Source organism: Cannabis sativa, chromosome 2 (assembly GCF_029168945.1).
Source record: "Cannabis sativa cultivar Pink pepper isolate KNU-18-1 chromosome 2, ASM2916894v1, whole genome shotgun sequence".
Classification (NCBI taxonomy): domain Eukaryota; kingdom Viridiplantae; phylum Streptophyta; class Magnoliopsida; order Rosales; family Cannabaceae; genus Cannabis; species Cannabis sativa.
Genome location: NC_083602.1, coordinates 52,448,778 through 52,469,999, shown reverse-complemented (window position 1 = coordinate 52,469,999; position 21,222 = coordinate 52,448,778). Strand labels below are relative to the sequence as shown.

At 31.7% G+C, this 21,222-nt stretch overlaps 1 protein-coding gene across 3 annotated transcripts; it reads right to left on the bottom strand.

Annotated features, from left to right (window-relative positions):
- Positions 1–4,976: 4,976 nt before the first annotated feature.
- LOC115719369 (KH domain-containing protein At3g08620) lies at positions 4,977–8,899 on the bottom strand. 3 transcript variants are annotated; one of them, XM_030648382.2, is made up of 7 exons: positions 8,386–8,899; positions 8,121–8,209; positions 7,163–7,314; positions 6,508–6,624; positions 6,221–6,337; positions 5,826–5,969; positions 4,977–5,498 (listed from the first exon to the last, which is right to left on the bottom strand). In XM_030648382.2, the coding sequence occupies exons 1-7, from the start codon at positions 8,481–8,483 to the stop codon at positions 5,343–5,345; spliced, it is 873 nt and encodes a 290-aa protein (XP_030504242.1). In that variant the 5' UTR covers positions 8,484–8,899; the 3' UTR covers positions 4,977–5,342. The 3 variants fall into 3 exon arrangements, with proteins under 3 accessions (XP_030504242.1, XP_030504243.1, XP_030504244.1); XM_030648383.2 differs by having other exon boundaries at positions 6,526–6,624; positions 8,386–8,873; XM_030648384.2 differs by having other exon boundaries at positions 8,121–8,183; positions 8,386–8,866.
- Positions 8,900–21,222: the final 12,323 nt, after the last annotated feature.

Below are 21,222 nucleotides of genomic sequence, written 5' to 3'. Positions count from 1 at the left end.
ACACACAATAGGTCTATAATCACTCACTAGGTTAGGACACTTAATTTTAGGGATAAGAGTCAAAATTGTGGTGTTGCTCTCCTTCAAAAGCTGACATGTGTGAATGAAAAATATTTTCTTAACTTGTGATAGATTGATTTTGTAAGCCAAAAGTATATATGTATTAAGTTAACTATTTTCTTAAATGACTGCACGATTGAAACTCTATCTCCGAAGTGCGAGCTTAGACAAAAGAATCTATTATCTACTTATTTATATGGGTAGTAGAGATTCTTTCACGATTAATTAATGATGCCATTAATGCCTCAGCCATTAAGGGAGAAGTTACTCTTAGTAGAGGAGGGCCTAAATTATCTCACATCTTCTTTGTTGATGATTTAATCCTAAATGGTTGAGCTGCTGTTGAAGAGGCTAAAGGCTATTGGGTATCTTGATAAATTTTGCAGCTGACCAAGTCAACGGCTAAACAAATTAAAAACTAGTCTTTTTTTTAGTAACAATACTAGTTCTAGTATGAATTTGGGGAATAAGTTGACCCTTAAAATCAATAGTTTAGAGGGAAACATCAAATACTTGGGCCTCCTTCTGTTTCGGTCCAAACAGAAATATGATTTTCAATTTGCATTGAATAATCTCATTTTTAAACTTCATTGGTGGAAAGCTAAAAATTTGTCCAAGGCTAGTAGGCCTACTTTAATTAAAGGTTTGTCTCTCCCATTCTATGCTATGTAGACAACTCAATTCTCGAAACGACTAGCCAAGAGGATTGATGGATAAATTAAACAATTCTGGTGGGGTTTTGAGAAAAATAATAGTGGTCTATACCTTAGAGCTTGGGACAAGTTGTGCCTCCCTAAATCTTGTGGAGGCTTGGGTTTTTAGAAAACTAGTGAAATGAATCAAGCTTTCCTAGCTAAGTGTGGTGTGATGCCGCATGACACACCCACAAGGGGCCATTTTGTAACATGAGCATGCCTTGGTGCTTGGTCATTGGTCATTAGGGGTGGGGAGACTTTTATAATTAGCTTTTTTTTTTTTTTTTTTTTTTTATAATTCTATTCACATATGTATGGAGAGCTAAAATCATATATGTTCCTGAAAATTCTTTGAAACCCCATTAAGCTCTTTAGGGGGGGAGTGACTTGGTGACTTAGAAAGCAACTTGTCACCAGCATAATAGGGGCACAATTATGTACTCCCTTAGTCTATCAAGGCCATATTATAATAAATCGATATTTATCCATACTTCTTGTATATGCTTCTATGCTGCCTATGCGATGATTATTTTTTGCCTTTGTTGGGCCATTATGTGTCGTTTGCCTATATGTTTACTTGTGGGTTGTGTGAGATTGGTCATTGGGGGCGACTTATGTTTTCTTGCTCATGCTTCTTGTTTGCACTCAACATGTGCGAGACATGTATCGTGCCTAACCATTAAGCTTGTTTGCCTACAGGCGTGTTTAGGCTGGCTTGCTAGCTTGGTGTGCTAGTAAGTGTCGCATGTTCTGCCTACTTTGGAGTGTCCAAATAGTCGGTCCATGATAGTTGGTATCAGAGCCAACAAAAGGGGAAGCTTGGTAACACGTTTATGATGGTGAACAACACTCAAAGAATTGAAGCGCTTGAGAAGCGGATAAGGGAACTTGATGAACTAGACGAGAGGATCAAGGATCTATCTTTTGAAGCTCGTAACTCGAGGCTAATGACGGCATAACAACAACTTACCACGTTGGCCCAAGATGATGCTAACTTGTTGGCCAGGGTAGCCACAATCGAGAAGAGAGATGCTGCTACTGGAACATCAGATGCGCCTCAGATGGAGGATCACATTAGGGCATTAGAACAAGCAATAACAGACATGCAGACTGTTATCACTGAGCTACAAAATGAGCTAGCCAAATTACAAGACTCCCTCAATGATACAATAAAAGATTGTCACGTGTCTATCACAACTCTTCGAGAAGAGCGACACTCTTGACAGAGTTGTTGAAGAAAAGTGTTCTGTGGGCGTGGTCTGATAAGTGCAAAGAAGCGTTTCAAAGTTTGAAAGAAGGCATGATTAAAGATCCTGTATTAGCCCTACTAGAGGTATGCAAGCCTTTTGAAGTACAAACAGACATGTCAGATTATGCTTTGGGAGGGGTGCTCATATAGGAGGGCCACCCTGTGGCATTTGAGAGTCGTAAGCTTTCTGAACCAAAAAGGCGGTATATGACACATGAGAAAGAGTTCCTAGCATTTATTCATTGTTCACGGACGTGGAAGCATTACTTGTTGGGGTTGAAGTTTGTAGTGAAGATGGATAATACTGTTGTTAGTCATTTCCTCATGCAGTCAAAACTAACCCCCAAGCAAGCCCGATGTTAGGAATTCTTGGCGAAATTCGGCTTCTACTTTGAGCACAAGGCATGACGTGTAAACCAGGTAGCTGATGCCCTTAGCCATAGAGCAGAGTTGGTGTTGGGATTTTATGCCCTAAATAAAACTCATTTCAATATAATCAGATTTACTAATTAATAAAAGTTATGCTACATTCTTTTATGATTATATGTTTAATATATAAATTTTATTAAATCATGAATATATAGTTATTCATGATTATAGTGTTGTCGACACAATAGAAAATAATTGTGATTATATGCTTCAAAGTATTTAGTCCCATGATTTATCAGTGCACTGGATTCATACTGACGTGATAATTAGTGATAAAGTTTACTTACACAATGATATGAGGCATGCCTTTCTAGGGCATTAGCAAAGCATATTAGTATCAAATATATTGGATATACATTGGATTGGATCGACATTGATAGTGGAAAAGATATTATAAACTTACTGTTATGTCTTTTCTAAGTCAATACCACTTAATTGATCTTTGATCAAAAGATCTTAATCCTAAGATGGTTAGGTTCTGGCTTAATTATTTAGAAGTGAAATGATGATTTCCTTAAAGCTTGGCTTAATAGACATAAATGGAAGAGCTCTTATTTCAGTAATTATATTAGTTTACTAAAATATCATTTATAAGAAACTAAGTATTTTAAGGATAAAATACATTAAAGGCTAGAATGGTAACTCTGTCCCTACTCAATGGATAATTCACAGCGTATCTGTTCTTGGTGAATAGAGCATTTTGTGTAATCAGGAGTGCAATTTCAAATCTATAGTGGAGCCAGGAAGAATTAATAAGATAAAGAATTCACTTGGTAAATTCTAAAACTACTTATGATTGAGATAATATTGTCTTGTAGACTCAATTAATTGATTTTAATTAATCAATTAGAATTCTAAATAAAATATTTTGTAAATTTTCACTAAAAAAGGCTTATTTGAGAATAAAAGAGGATTTATGATTTATTTATTAATTAATTATACTTATTAAATAGATAGATTTAGTATTTATAGAGTTAGAATTAAAATATGACATTTTTTTAAAAATAAAATAAATTTTAGTAAAATGGCAAAATTGAAATCCACTAAGGCTCACATAGAGTTCAGCATAATAAAGTATAAATCAAAAATATTTCAAATATGTTGGTTCTCTCTACTTATCACATAAACTTTATACTTCTTATAAAGGCAAGCCCTTTGCTTTGCCAATACACTGCATTACTGATTATTCATTACTGTTTTGTGAATTTATTAATTCTCTCGGTATTTTACTACTTGTAATTTTTTCTGTTAGTAGAAATTATAGTTTTGTCGCCCATAATATGGCTAAGTGGGTCTTTACTCACAATCGGTTTGGCTGTGTGCTTGTCTCTTCGATTCTGAAGAATATCTTTTGTAATGATTGTGAAATTTACATTTATGCACGTTCATTTTAAAAAATAATAAAAAAAAGAATTTGCACTAGAGATTTGGTTTGCTTTCCAATCAAGAGTTTATTTGATTGGTTCAACAACACACTATACGGTACTTGTAAATATTGAGTCTTCCGGCTTCCAAATTCTTGTTGCCAGGCCAAGTTCAGTTAAGTTGAACAGGAAGAATCTTCTTCGAAGATGGTTCCAAGATCAATTTCGACATTAACATGGTGTGCTACTATAGTATATCGTGGTTGTGATTGCCATTCAGACTTGGGTGATTTCCTTTCTCTCTTTGCCAATTTTATGATAGCCTATTTTTTTCACTCCTGTAGGGAAATTCAAGAATCAAGAGCAAGACTATTTCTAAACCTAGAAAGATTTCGAGCGATTTTCTAGGTCGGTCTTTTAGGTCTTACTACAACTATTTCTAATTTGGGTGCTCTTAACTTAAGTTTTAAAATCCAATCTTAGCTAAAGGGAAATGCTAAAAGATATCTTAGAATGTCTAACATCTTAGGGCGTAGTATATAGCTATCGGTGTTTAGTTTAAATATACGAGACCCGTTGCTCGCACCAATGTAATAACCATATGTCATGTCTAGCTCAAATATTCACCTTAACTTAGATTATTCTCAACCTAACACCAACCTAGACCTCCGTCATCTTTGACACCAACTTGATCACCTAAGATGACCCCATTTCGAATAACATCCCAACACTTACACCAACCTTATCCTCGTTCTGCTTATGTCACTGACCTTTGATCCCAATCCCAAACTCGTCCATATCCTTGCCCCTAACCTACTTTGACCAAAACTTATATCTTCATTACAAAGAAACAAAATAAGAAGAGAAAGAAAAGGATAGAGAAAAATGAATTATGAGTAAATGTTGAGTGAGAAAATTAAAAATTAATACAGCACAATATGATTAGTGCTAGACAGACATAAATTATAGAATACGAAATCAAAGTTTGCTATATACAATAGAATGAAATACAATAAATACCATCTGATCAAATAAAAATTGACATCCAATATAGTGTTTACCTTAACCGAAATCACTTCGATTTCTGATAGAGCTTCTGTGTATTTTATACAAACGGTAATGATATAAACTCGTTGAAAACCAAAGTGCAAACTATTTCAAGTGAGAACTGCCATCAAGTGAAAAATTAAATAAACAATATATTAAAGAATTCATATATGTACTCAACAATGTCAACATTGGATGGAGGTAAAAGTCTAAGAAAATAATGTTTGAACATGCATAAACTTTTATATTTCTTTAAACACAAGCACTTAACCACAATAGCTGTAACAAACGAATTTCTCCTTTCCCTTGTAAATCTTATATGTTAATGTTACCAAAGGAAAACAACCTGCACTTAAAGAAGCTCACCATTCCATTACTCATCACGCTTTCTTCTCCTTTCGCAGCAATGCAGATTTGATATACAACAAGGGTCATATGTCAAGGCAAGAATGTTGAAGCTGTGCATTGGCTGAACTGATGAGATCAACTTGAATGAGTTTACAAACCCGTGCATGTTTTAGCACGCTTCATTCCACTTGAAGTTATCAAGGGAGAGACACTACCACTTGGTCGAGGGCTCTCTTCTCTCAAGTTGGAATTTAGCATGGCTAGTTCTCTCAACTGCTGCCTCTTATAGAAGTCTTGTGATTCATCCTGAAATTTAAATATGAAAGTAATTATGTGGAAACTGACATACAAACACATTGTCTTTAAAGTCGGGCTGAGAGTATGATGCACTATGTGTTCTACTTTGAGAATATCAAGTTCGAGAAAGCTGGAATTTTTTGTTTTTGCTAAAGATGGCAGCTATATATTGTGTGTAATTGACAGCAAGGAGAAATTTTATTATACAAACAAATGAGAGGTCATAAAATGTAGCAACGAAGATGGTCAAAATTAACAAACAATACGAATAAAATCTTGGACCACCGAAAGGTGGTGGTCTTGCAATATTAGACATACTGAAAAATTGAGACATACCACAGGTTTGAGAAGTTCTTCTATGATTTCTTGAGCTTGTCTCAACCGTAATTCAACGACATTGGCTGGTAATTCAGCTTCAATCAAAACATGCAATGGTTCATTTAGATGCTCATAGCCTGGTCTTCCTCTTAAGGACTCCTCCTTTTAAAGACAAAAAAGCTTTTATGTCAACAGAGTTGAAAACCCCTAAACAGGTTCGAAATGATTTGAAAGAAATAAAAGCAATAAATAATAATTAAAAAAACATTATAAATGGAACATGGAAAGCAGAAAACAAGTGCCACAATTTGGCATGTAAAAACATAAAGCAGCCACCATTAATTGCAATGTAATGGGATTCAATTTCAGTATATGTACAGAAAAAATGTTGTAGAAGATTGCTTGTGTTTTACCTTGTCTGGATCTTTTATTGAACCTTTTCCTCTTATATAAACTCGACAACCTGTGGATGCTTCCACTCGCTTCAGGGAATTGCCTCTAGGACCCAAAAGTCGGCCTACAAAATTGAACTATAGATATAGCAGTTTTAGTACCATTAAAAATAATTGAAGGATCTAATCATCTCATCTAATACTACACCAAGAATTTCAAAAAATGGATTGTCCCTCAAGCATAAGATAGAACAACTAAAGAGGTCAGTGTCACATGTTGCACTCTCGGATTACATAACATGACTTACATTTGGGAAGTTACCTACAGGAATATCCAACCGCAATATCCTCTTCACAGAGTAGGAACTTGGGCTCGGTGGTGTTGTTTGCCACTCCATGTTCATTCCTTGTTGTCCACTTAGTCTCTGTCGCATCATTAAAAAAAACTTCTTACATTTATGTAGATAGAAAATGAACAGTACCAGAGTGAAGAAATGCAAATAATGCTGAACATAGACCAGAGAGGAGACCAATTGCAGGCTAATCCATTTAAACAGAGGAAATCTAACCCTAGATATAACCAACTACTCCAGCGATGGACATTTGCAGAATCAAATATCAAACTAATTATTAAACAGGTTAATCGGTTCTCACCACTGACAAAATGTATCGCTTGGCGAGCTATGCCTCACACCTAATGAAGGATGTAATCTTTAACATATATAGGATTTAGTAGGGAACCATCAGAAAATCTATCTATATAATAATTGTTAGGTAAAAAGGGGGAAAACTGAAAGAATTTTCTTTTACCTTGAAAACAAAAAGGAAATAAGATATGGGATGAGGATGCTAGAGTGTCACAACAAATGTTCCAACACTTACTCCAAAGTTCAATGAAACATTGGATATTGACACTTTTTACCCATAAAAAAATAAGTGAACATTGAGATTTTCAATACTTACATCCTGGGACAGCCCATGCCAGCTACTAATGCTTGTTCCCCTGTAATTTGGCAATAAGTCTGAAGAACCAACAGGACTAGGACTTCCACGTTGCATTCTATCATAGTCGTTAAGCCCTTGGTTGGGGATCATCCCAGAAACTCGCAATATTTCTGGCAGAAAAAAAAGGAGTCAGAATTGTATAAACATTTGATTTATAAACGATTGCTTATTGAGAAACAGGTTTACAAAACCATTTTCCCCATAAGCACAAAAATATTTGGACAACAACAGAGACAGATAAAAAATGGAAATGACAGAAGATAAAGCAGTTCATGGCAATAAAAGAAAATGGTATATACAAGTCAACTTCAAAATGGAGAAAAAGGGTTCAGTCATTTTATACATTAGATTAGCTACAAAAATGACAGCACCAGACCTCGAACCCGAGCCCCCTACATAACCCCAGTCTGTCCTCACCGCTACAAGGAGTGCTTAATGAGGTTAACATAAAGATGTGTCCTAATCCTGATCCTAATATAAGTTGTGTTGGGGCCATTTAGTCCCCATCTCTTCACCCAGGCCAAAGCTCTTATTGTTATCATTGAGTAAGCTTCCTTTTTTTTTTCTTCTAATTATTCTATCTACTCGATGAAAAGAAAATCCTCAAGACATTGATTGGCAATAATATTTTCAGTTTCTTTATCAAACAAAATAGAAAAAAATTACTTAGCATACTATGCTTAATAATTTAACTAGTAGTCATGGCTAGATAGTGTGTGAACTCGTCTCAACTGAGTGAAGGAAATATAAATAAACATATTAGAGTAATGGAACCTCTTCCAAAATTGATGAGCAAAGCAATTATAACACACCAACAACTAAAATTAAGAATTATATCGAAGCAATTCATCAATCAATCAAATCAAATTACAATAATAATAATAAAAAAAGTGATCTGAATCAGAAAAATCCCAACCTTGATTCAAGAGTCGACTACATATGGGGAGAACTTGAACAAACGGACCAAGCTTCTGGCGCTCTGTTAAAAGTTCTGTCAAGTACTGACTAGAAAAGAAGAGAAACCAATCAAAGAAATAGGTATTATATATAAACATACATCCATCTACACACGTCTATACACTGAACTGAACAAAAGGAAAAGAATGGAAGGTGGGGAAGGAAAGTGAAAAATCAACAACCATACAGGATGCATCTTAATCATCATGGAGTAGAGAAATCACCTATCGACATCAGGTGGGGTTCTTATATGTGGTGAAAGAGCTCTGGCTGTAGCTGTACCCGTAGCTGATGAGAAATTCTGAGCATATAAACCCGACATTGAATCCCGAAAATTCTTCACCAATATAAACTCAAAAACCCAATAAACAAATCCCAGTTTGTGAATCGGGAGAGAGCTCAAAAGGGTCAGAACCCAATTGAAAAAATCATATATAACCAAAAGAAAGCTTGTTTCTTTCTCTCTCTATCTTATTCTTTTGGCGTTGGGTTCAATAGTAATGGTGGGGTTGTAAAAGGGTAAGAATTTTGATGGGGTTTTCTGTTCTAGTGGGCTAGCTTTTGTATGAAATTAAAACTACCCTTGTATAAACTGTATATCTAATGAGTTTTAAGATGATGAAGAAGGAAGAGAAGGAGAAGACGACGACCCAGAGACCATACGAAAGAGAAGGAAGGAAAGAAAGAAAGAAGGGACTCGGACTCTTTTGTTGTTGCTGTAAGATTTTAGATTGACACCTGACACTGACAGCAACAGCGCCAACGTATAATTAAAAAATTAATAACAATTAATTAATTATTAAAAAAATAATTAAAACTTTTCAAAGAGACCATTGCTAAGATACCTTAAGATGCTACTCCCATTTTTCTTTATTAAATAAGTGTAAAGTGTATAGTTGTAGAAGTTATTTCACCTATTTTTTTAAAAAAATTATAATAATTTTTAGCTAATTTCTCGAGTTCTGTTTTAGAAGCAGTAAATTTTTTAAAAATTAATAAATATTTATTATAATATTATAATGGAGGAGTGTTATAGTTAAATTCTTGTTACAAACTCTTATTAATCTCCACGCTCGAAAACACATATTGTTGGTATAATTTTTTTTCAAATATTTTTTCACGGGGTGTTTGTTATGCTTATAATATCATCTCTGTAAATTTTTAAAAAATTTCGAATAGTTTACAGTGTTGAAAATATGTTTAAAATTTTTGAAGGCACGTGATAAATTGGAATATCATATACTGTAACTATAACGAATACCACTATGAAAAAAAAATATTTCGACATTTGATTTCAGACGTGGAGATTGACTAAGAAATTGTAACTAGCATTTCTCTACTGCAATGTAAACTTCGTATAAAAAAAATTAAATTATAATTTGTCAAAAATGATGATAAAAATTATATTAATATTATTTATGAATATCTATTTTTGATCCTAGTAAGTAGTAACTAAACTATATATTGTTACACACAAATAAAATGTTTAATATTTCACTTTCTAAAAAAGGTTTCAAGTTTTTTAAGGTGTGTTGTTCAGAAAAAGTTTTTTAAGGTGTGAAAAAATAAATAATAAAAGCAGAACAGTACGTACAGAAAACAGCAGAAGATTGTTTTATATTTATTTATTTAAGGGGTAAAAGAGAAAAAAGAAAAAGGAAAATGAGATGAGATGAATAGTGAATAATGGGGTAGGGTTTAGAGGTGGGACCCAAATTGTATATGGCCAGATAGTCGGTGGAGGTGGCACCAGATCAACCACGTGAATGTGAAAACACGCTCTTCCAAAAGGGCTGAGGAGGAGACTTCAATTGTCCTTTTTTGAATATTCGCATTATTGAAGGTGAACCACCATTGCTTATTACACTTATACTTACTTACTCACTGTCACTGTACTATCATACTACGTCGTTTTGTATCCTCTAAGTCTACCACCACAACAACTACCGCGATCTATAATCTACTACTCCACTTATCTATAATTTTCATTACGTAATTTCTTTTCTTTTTTCCAACTGTACGGCGTTTATATATTACATTGCATAAACTCAAGACCTCCAACACATACGCACCCTTCTATGGCTACTTGAGCGCTAGCCTCAAGTTTTTTTTTTTTTTGTACTTTCTAGTAGTAGTTATTTAGAGCATTCTCATCAGATTTCTGCTATATTTTTTAAAATATATTATAAAAATTTTATTTTATTTTTAATTGAGATTATTTTTTTTTAAAGTAAATATCATTTTAAATCTTGTATTTTGTAAAAATAATTGATTGAACCATATATTTTATCAATTGACAAAATAAATCTTATATTTTTCAAATAGTACAAAGAGAATCTTAAAATAATATTTTGTTAAAATAAAACTTCAAAATAATTCAATATGATAAAATTTATTATATTTTCTAGATTTGTTTGTGCTAAGGCCATCTACAACCAAACTCTAAAACACCAAATATAGTGTAGTTTCACACTATAATTACTCCAATGAGACACTAAAGTTATACTCATAAATAGCTTTGTCTACAGTATCCCACTAAATTTAATGGGACACTGTAGACCATACTATTTTTTTTTTTAAAAAAAATTAATAATTAAATAATACCTTTAAGAAGAAATACTAAATAATTATATATTTAATATTAAAATATTCATATTATATTAATAAAATAATAATATAATAAATAATATAAGATTTAGTGTAATTTTTAGTGTTGTAGTTGAAATTGAAAAAAAAATAATACTGAAATAGTAGTTTTTTAGTGTTGATTTAACACTAAATTTAGATTTTCCCACCGGAGATGTACTAAGAGCATGCTAAAATAGCTCAATCTTTAAATTATGGGTGTTCATAAAATAGCCGATCCAATCCAATCCGCACGATCCAATCCAATCCAATCCGCAAAGTGCGGATTAGATTGGATTAGAAAATTTAAAATCCGCACTTGTGCGGATTGGATGTTGATTGACATGTAAAAGTAATCGATCCAATCCAATCCACACATATTTATAACAAAATTAAAAAATTATATATACAAATAATATTTTAATGTTAAAAAAAATAGTAATTTAAAAGTCTAATACATATAATACAATTAAATTGTAAAACTTATGATTTTTGGAGATGTGTAGGTCGAGATTTTAACAGATAACTAACGAGTGTAAGAGTAAGGAAAAAACTTGTTAAAATTTCCACTGAAAAGAAGAATATTTTCAATTAGGGGGCCATTTCAACAAATTTTAACCCAAAACCAGAGATAAAATTTATATTCTATTCTTATATAGTTTTTTTCTACATATAATTTAAAATAAAATTATTTTTTTTTATATATATAATTTTTTTTTCTTCCTTTGAATTTGTTATTTGTTATTTTATTTATTTAATGTGTTGTTGTAAATATAAAATAACTATAATTTGTTTTATTTTGTTGCTAGTTATGTGAAAAAAAAAATATTTTTTTTTCATAAATATTAAATAATTTAATATTAAAAAGTAACCAATCCAAAGTAACCGATCCAATCCGCACTTTTGCGGATTGGATTGGATTGGATTTGAGCTATTGTGCGGATTAGATTGGATCCAAAAAAAAAAGAAATCCACACTTAGTGCGGATTGGATGTTATTTGACCAAAAAAGTGCGGATTGGATCGGATGAACAGCCCTACTTTAAATTATAAAGAAAAAATTACAAAATTGAGCTTCCATGAGGTAAATCTTAGCTATTTTACATATTTTTTTAGCAGCAACATATTTTAATATTATTTTCTTTAACTTGTTTATATATGTGTAATATTATATGAATTATTAATATAAAATGAATAAAATATATTAAAAATATAATATTTAAATGATATAGAAAAAGAAATATAAAAGTTGATGTATGGTATAATGTAAAAGTTTGATTTAAAATAAATAAAGTGGAGTTTTGGTGATGTATTTTAAAAAGATAGAATAGAAAAACTATTGAGAGTGCTCTAAAAATTATCGATTATATTAAAAAAATTGTAAAAAATTGAACTCATTTCCTATTTAACAAAACATGAGTAACTTTTACAAACGGTTTCTATCTTTCTTTCAAATACAAGTTACAATATCAAAATTTCATTTTTTTTTTTTAAAAAAAAAAATTAATTTATTTTATTTATTTATTTTAAATATATAATATTAATATTTATATATAATTTAAAATTTTAAAGAAACCTTAAAATAGAGAATGAGTGTAGAGTTTGTTTTTAATTTAGTTATTTAAATATTTAAAAAATATATATAGATATTTTAAAGCATCTGTCAGTGTTTAACTTTATTTTATTTTGAATATATGATTTATAATTTTCTAAAATTTATGGTGAAACAATTAGACTAAACAAGTCTCTTAAAATACCAAAATAGATAAAGGTATTTTTCAATGAAATCTAGTCTCGCAAGTAATACTTACCTAATTAAATTGATAATAATGAAATTAAGTCTTATAAATTTAAATAAACAATCAATCGACTTTGAACTTGTTTTATAAATGGAGGCAAGTGGGACTGACTTATTACATACTAATAGTCCAGTATTAATTATATAAAAAAACTACATCACTCTCATTAATTGATTAATAATCGCAGTAACAGAATCAGTTAATAACAACGCTGCAATATTCTGTTCTAATCTGAATTCATTTATTATTACTATAATTCATATTAATTTTTGAATGGTTGACGAAATGAAATTATAAAATAACTCAACAAACTTTTTTATTATAAGGACCATTCAGTTTTACCTGATGTGATGACACACACTCATTATTCACTGAATTTATTTCCTAGATATTATTTATTTGGTTCTGCCCTATTCACTAATTTTCTTTTATTTATGATATTTAAAAATCAACTATATTAAGTTACAACTATTATAGACGATTTAGTAACAACTTTTTAGTCACAACATAATTTTTTCGTGATTAAATGTATGACTTTTAATCACAATAAAATGTTACTTGTGACTAAAATATAGTATGTAGTTACAAGTTATCACAACAAGTATTATGACTAAATAATACATTTCACAAAATACCTTTAGTCACGGAGCTTTAAGTCATAACATATGAATAATAATTTATATTAGTTACAATTTTTTTTTACTAAAATTTGTCACTATAAGTAAGATTTTTTGTATTAATATGTATGGGCTAAGAACTCTTTGGTACAACGCTAAACTGGCACGAGCACGAAAGATATAAACAAGATGAGGTACGGAAAAAAATACACGAGGCAAAAAAAAAAAATATAAGTTTGAATACTATGAAACACGATACTAAAAAAAATATGACCCAATATGAAAATATGAATTTACAAGCAATACTATAAGCTCAAAAATTAGTAGTGTAAAAGTTAAAACCTTATAAATAACAATCATAATACTAAAATATAACACTTTCTATCTTAATTTATCAAAAACAAAATATTATTATATATTAATTTTTTAATTTGAATATTTATTGCTAAATATTTAAAAGGGAATTAACCATGTACGGTAATTAATTTACATCTTTTTTTTAAAAAAAAAAAATTATGTTTTTTTAATTTTGATTGCTACATGGATTGTGATATAAATTGTAAATTAAGTTGGAATGCTGCATGAATTACGATTAGGGCATTTATGAAAAACACCTCATATTTGTAATTTATACAAATTTTATAGTATAAATGAAAAAAAATACTTTAAAATGTATTAATGAACAAACTCCATATTTAAATTCTAATAATTCTAGTAATTATTTTATAAATTGTCTATAAAATATTATTAAAAAATTATATAAAATAAATGAACATATATAATGTAATAATTATCTCATTATTTAATTTAAAAAAAAAAAAAGTGAAAAAATAAAGCACAAATTCAAATTTGTATAAAAAAATGAGTTAGTTTATTAAAAGAAAAAAAACAAATTATTTAACTAAAGCACGATACTAAAATACTAGGCATACCTACACAACCCAACCTATATTTTTACTTTTCAAAATATAAATGGGACTAACCCAAAATATGTACATATTTACAATACTAATTACAACACGATATATATTCAATTCAACCAATGGAAAAAAAAAATAAAATAAAAAAATAAATAGTGACATAAGTACCCAAAATTTTAAGTTTGTAAGCAACATAAATCCAATAATTTTTTTAGTGGCATAAGTACTTAATGTTTATAAAACTGTAATTTTCTTCTAGTTTTATCAGTACAAACTCTGTTATTATCTTAAACAAGACACATATAAGACCCAAATTTTAAATTATTTAGTCTGGATGAAAAATATGTAGTATCGGTTACTTCCAATTTTTTTTTAATAAATTTAAAACGGAGCCTGTATTGACAAAAATAGAAAAAAATTACAGTTTTACAAACATTGGGTACTTATGTCACTTAAAAAAATTATTGAGTTTATGCCGCTTACAAATTCAAAATTTTAGATACTTATGCCCGCTATTTAACCTAAAAAAAAAATGTTATGCGTACACCAAAACATGCCAAAAAATTCCAACTAACAAAGCTTTATATAATCTTTTGTATGTATACATTATTATAATTATTTATTGGTAATAATAAGGTAAGTAATAGTTAATGTAGGAAGGGAGACAAGGCAGCAATGGAATTGAAATCAAACGGAGCCAAACAGAACCGAATTGTTGATTCCCTTAAATGCTGTGGGGACGTACGGTGTTTTATATATATCCTCATTACAAGAATGAAAAGATTTGGACTATAAAAACCAGCAAACACAAAATCTACCCACATAACATATATACATAAATATTTATATATTTATTATGTTAGTCAAATTTTTTCACGTGAAGCATTTACTCCCATCGAACCTAGCAAAAAATAAAAGCTATCTTTCAAACGGTCCCCAAATGGCCAAAGCCTCAATAAAAATGAATATTGTGATGGAGATAGCATCTAATTGGTTCCCATTCCTTTTCATCACAAGTTTATAAAAAAAAAAAAAACTCACAATATTACATTGGTTCAAAATATGTTCCAAAAATAAATAAATAAGAGTCAACACGACTTGTAATAATCCAAGCCACTTGAGGATGAGGTCTTATTAATTTTTTTGCTGAAAGGAACTCATATATTAAAAGGCTCTAAACCAGAGCAAAAACCAGCAGTTACATGGCCACAAGAGGGGCCAAGTCCTCAGCAGAGAGCACACCAGAAAAAGGGAAATTAAAAGCCCATTGGCATACATTATGAGCCACCTGATTCAGAGTACGTGGGAGCCAAACAAATTCGGCCTGAGGGTGCAAGTCGATAGCATGCAGCAGCAGCCAAAAAGATGACGCCAGGCGCCAATTAGGGGCTGCACGACTATGAATTCCCCTCACCAGCGATTGGCAATCGGAGACAAAAACAACTTGGCGCCTGGCGTCATCTTATTAGGTTCGAGTTTTATACCATATATAGATAGTGTCATTTGAGAATGCCAACTTTTTTTGGCATATACATGACTCTTTTTTCTAAAGAACAAATATATATTTTATTTTTTAAAATAAATAATAAAAAAAATTATAGAATAAAGAATCAATTGGTCCAAACCGCATCAAACAACTGTCCCAAGTCTTCTACCGTATATTATTGTGCTTCCCACTAAACAATTTTCTCATTGCAATTAGTGGGACAGTTTTCCCTTAATTGGAGATACAATGCAATCATTAGACTATATATTAATTATATACATATATATAAACAAACCCTTCACTCATTTGCCAACTAAGGAAAAACTGTCCAAACAAAAGAAGATTTGTTACTAATAATAATTTTTGTATATAGTAACTTAGCTAGTAGTAGATGAAATGGTATATATGAAAATGAAGCATAGGATACTTGTTGTTTATTTATATATATTATGAAAAAGGGGTAGATGAAATGGCAAAGCACGTTGCAGTTGAGGCGGAGACAAGAACGTGTGGGTCAAATGAAGCCATAGGAAAAAGGCAAAAGAAATAATAAGAGCTCTTCTTTGGCCCCAAAATTATTAATTGTCAGGCGCATCTTGTTGCAAAATCTTGCTGTGTTTTGTTTTGGACTTTAACTATATAATATTATTAGGCCATGTACGTACACCTAAAACAAAAAGTCTGCTTCTCCACTCTCTTAACTTCTTTTCTTAATTTTGTTTATTTATTATTCCTTATGTCTTTCTTTACGACTTATATTCCCTACGATGTTCTGAGAAATCTTTAAAATTAACACAGACTCTAACCCCTTGAGATAATTAAGGGAAAGAAATTAATAAGACATAATTAACTCTAGTCTTGCTACTATATTTATACTTGGTTTCACACTACTGTTTGTGCTTTTTGACTTTTATCATTATATTATTGGAGTGTGCTTGTTTAATTAGTACGAGGAAGAGTTTGTGGAAAAGAGAATGCCAAAGGATTTTGCATACGATGATTGCTTAATTTATACATTGGAAGGATATTAGGTTAGGAATGAAAATACAGAAAGAAAAACAAGTATAAGAATATAAATGGAATGAAATTAAAATTAAAATTCATAAAAATATAAAAAAAAAAATTAATAAAAAATTGTTAGTATGATTTTTCATTCCTTTGTAAAATAGAATAATCATTTTGGTATTACACTAAAATGATAAAAAAGTCATTTTATTAAAATTACATTTTAATATTTTAAAATGTAACTAAATAAATAAGTAAAATGAATATTATTTTCTTTCTTTCTTATTCCATTTCATTCATCCAATCAAACACCACATTAGTAAATTGTCTATCCTATTCTAATAGATCACTTTTTTATTGGCTGCATTTCAAAAACGAATGTGCAATTGGATTTTAGTGTAATTCAATTGACTATATTTATTTACTTGAAACACTTCTAACAACTTCTTTACTCTATTCTTTAAAATACATCACTAAAATTTTACTTTATTTATTTTACATCAAACTTTTACATTATATCATACATCAGCTTCTCTATTTTTTTTTTAATATCATTTAAATATTATATTTTTAATATATTTTATTCATTTTATATTAATAATTCATATAATATTACACACATATATAAAAAAGTTCAAGAAAATAATATTAAATATATTTAGCTCAATGAATAATTATCTCTACATTTAGCTAAGCACTATTCATTGAGCTAAACAATATGTAAAATAGCTTAGGTTTACTTCACTTGTTGGAAGCTCAATTTTATAATTTTTTTTTTATAATTTAAAGATTAAACTATTTTAGCTCATCTATTAAGAATGCTCTCTATAGAGATAATTGGGGTATCCAAATTACACTCTCTAATTATTCTCGTGACATTCCATAACAATTGGGTGTAATTTTTTTATAATTAAGAAAATTTGATGTAATTATTACTGTATTATAATTACTAAAAGTTTGACACTTAAAATATTAACTAAATTACTAAACATATTTTGGCAAACATGACAAAATGAATTCATATATACCACTCAACTCATATCCAAATTTGTACTTACTAATTTTACTATACCATAGTAATTAAACGACTCTCGTAATTACAGAAACTTCAAAACGCGCCCTCATTCTTCAAAAATACACTAAATCCATTTTTTTAGTGTACCTCACATTTATTATTACACCTAATCTTTATTTTTTCCTTTATATTATTTTAATACTTTTTAATATATATTATTGTCTATATTTTCTCATGTTGACACGTACTGTACCCACCAAAGAGAGTTCCCAAGAACACTAAAGAGCTAGTTTAAGAGAAATCAAGTATAAAGATGTTAGAAAGAGATGCTAAGGAGCTAATCCAAGGGTTAAGCACCAAGAAGGGTAAGTAGGACTCGAGAAGAAAATGTCTAAATGTTTTTTCTCTTATGATCGTTTCCTGCAAAGTCTCATCTCATGCTCTTGACACCACAAGCTCGATAGTCCACTAGCTAATACAGCCTAAAATGGTGACTACCACGTGTTTTTATCTTCCTACACTTGACATTGACAACATGAGTTTCTACAAAAGCAAAATAATTATGAGGATACGTACTTCTGTTATCTTACTCTCTCCTACACTTTTCTCATGAGAGGAAAAATCAAATGCCTCCTAAAGTATCCACATGACCACTCAAGGAGGAAGAGAAAAAAGAGGCCTAACTTTAGGTGCCCTTCTACTCCAAGATAGGTTTATGGGTCATGTATTCACTTTTAGCTATATTAATTTTGTATAACGTTCCTGCTTCAAGTTTTTATTGGGCCTCCTCCCGGAATTATGGCTCTTATATACGAGTGCATCACTTTAGATGCTTTCTGTATTGATGACTTGCCCTGCAAACTAACGCAAGTGTTTCCAACATGCTTCGTTCTTACTCGCACGCTTCCTGGAAAAACTTCCCAAGAGGTCATCACCATATGAAGATTACTCAAAGTCAAGCACATTTAACTTTTGAGTTCTTAAGTGATGGGCTACACAAGAAAACAAAATGCACCTTGTTGATATATGTAGTACACATCAATCTAGTTAAGCCTTCTTCAACTGTATAGTCTCATACCTATACAGTCTCAGAATCATCATACTTGACTTTCTCCAAGCGATATGAGATTGCATAACTTACCCAGTACTGTCCCTTATGGATCACGGGACTACTGACTGTCATGATCACCCTCTTATGGGGTCTGATGTCCTCTTTGACCACACTTTCGGTTGGGTCAAGGCTTTGATACCATTTGTAATGCTCCCGCTCCATTGGGCCTTCCCCCACAAAATTATGGCTCTTATACACGGCTACGTCACTCTGAATGCTTTCTGAAATGATGAATAGCCCTACAAACTAAGACGAGTATTTCTAGCATACTTTGTCCTCACTTGCACACTCCTTGGGAAAACTTCCCAGGAGGTCATCCATCTTAAGATTACTCCAGTTCAAGCACGATTAACTTTTGAACCATAAGAAAATAGATCATCACGCTTGTCCAAGCAGGGATAGGGTTTGGTACCAAAGTTATACGAGGATGGAGGCCAACACCCCCTTTATGAAGGAGGACTCAGCCTGGGCCAACCCTTAGGGTGTGAATTCAGACCTTGAGCAAATAAAAAACCATGCATGTCCAAGTGGAGACAAGGCATGGTACGGCAGTTATATGAGGATGAGACAAGAGCCAACACCCTTATTGAGGGTGGACTTAGCCTGGGCCAATTGGCCAGTCCCTAGGGGATCTAGCCTGGCTGGGCGGATCCTTAAAGGACTCGGCTTGAGCCGACTCCTAGGGGGTACTTGGCTTGGGCTAACCCCTAAAGGGGTGAGTGTGGCCTAGCCCATTTTTGAGGGTCCTTCATACCAAAGGTTCACCTTTAGTCTATAGGGGTTATAACCTTTTCCCTTTAGTAGTTATCCCTCATATAAGCTTTCTACATCTTCCTCACATGTTTATCTCTTCTAATCATGTGCCACATTTCATCGCCCTTGCCATGTCACTCTTGCCCAAATATGGATAAACAATTTTCCTCAAGTTTCTAGTACAATGACTATACGTTGGAAACTTATCCTGATAGTGATGCAAGCCCTGACTCAGTCTTGATGACTTAGTGGCACTATACTGAGAATACCATGTTATTACTACTACTACAATACATATCAAATTCAAGAAAAAGAAATAAAAAGTTTCCTTTACATTTTTACAACATCACCCCAAATAATAATTCTCATCTTACAAGAAAAATACATTGTACGGAAAAAGTAATTGATTAAAAGGAAAATAATTAGCTCCCTTATGAAAATAAAAATTATAGAAGAAAGTTCCAAGCTGTAGGGGTGTGTGTGAGCCTCTTGGCAGTATTTTGTGAAGTATCGGCATGTAATCTTTGTAGTGGGTAAGCCATGAAATCTTATCGTTTGATGCTTGAGATGTGTAGTATATGAACTGGGTAACTCAATTTTTACTTTGATTTTAAGAAATTTGGACTAGTAATACCCCAATTTTGGTATTGTGACTTTGGGTATTCTTGGGTATTATGAAGAACACTAAGAGCATTATGATCATGAGAAACATTTTTTTTTATTCTCATAAAATTCTCAAAAAAGTGTTTTTGGATGGTGTTTTGTAGATAGAGGGTGTAGTATGTACCTTGGTAAAAAATTTGAACCACTACCCATTGGGGCTAGAACAGGCCCGGCCCTGGGCATAGGCGGGCTAGGCCTATGCCTAGGGCCCACCTAGCCTAGGGGCCAAAAAAAATATTTCCCTTTTAAAATTATACAATTTTTTGTACTGATTTTGAAAAATACCATATTTTTTTCTAAATAAGGGCCAAAAATATTTTTTTTTTCTATGGCCCACTAAATTTCAGGGCTGACCCTAGGCTAGAACCACGTAGGCTGACCTTCCCCTTAGGAGGGTGGCCCAACACCACTCGACCATGGAAAAGTACCTCATTAGGCCGAGAGTGGCTGGCCCTACTTGGTAAGGTTGAGTTCTTTACTAGCACACTATCTCGTTGTCATGCGGCCTTGGACAACCCTCAAAGCACCGACTCAATACTACCCGGCTAGGGTTGAGTATATAATTCTGGTGTGGTTAGAAATTCTACTCCACTTGAGATGAATAACTCATTAGTGGGTTCCTATTTCCCACTCAGCTTAGGTCGAAGCCAAAAAGATCGAGTCATATTAGGTCGGCCCCTAAGGGGTGAGTGCAGCCTTGCCCATTTTTGACTAGGACCAAGCAAAATGGATTTTAAGGTTTTCTCTTCGCTTGTATGCTTCTCCCTTGTTCAGAACCTTGAGGATATTCACTTGGTTGTCAACACGACCACATGCCCATGTCCACCTGTACTATGTGCTGGGATTTATGCCCTTAAAGTAAGTATTTAATGGATAATATACTATACAATATATGGAATGTAATTATAAGATAAATTGATGCATTAATTATAAAAGTATAATTAATAAATATATGAAAATTCCTTATTCAAATAGAGATGATATAATCTTTTAAGGTCGTACAAGAGAACTAAGATTATACAATATGAATGAAATAAGTTGGTAGTGTATTAAAGTAAGCGATCTTTA

Excerpts from the sequence above, each read along its gene's own strand:
- LOC115719369 (XM_030648382.2), bottom strand. The coding sequence starts at position 8,483 with ATGTCGGGTTTATATGCTCAGAATTTCTCATCAGCTACGGGTACAGCT. Across the intron at positions 8,210-8,385 it reads ACCCCACCTGATGTCGATAG|TCAGTACTTGACAGAACTTT; the intron begins GTGATTTCTCTA and ends CTTCTTTTCTAG. Across the intron at positions 6,625-7,162 it reads GGCATGGGCTGTCCCAGGAT|AGACTAAGTGGACAACAAGG; the intron begins GTAAGTATTGAA and ends ATGATGCGACAG.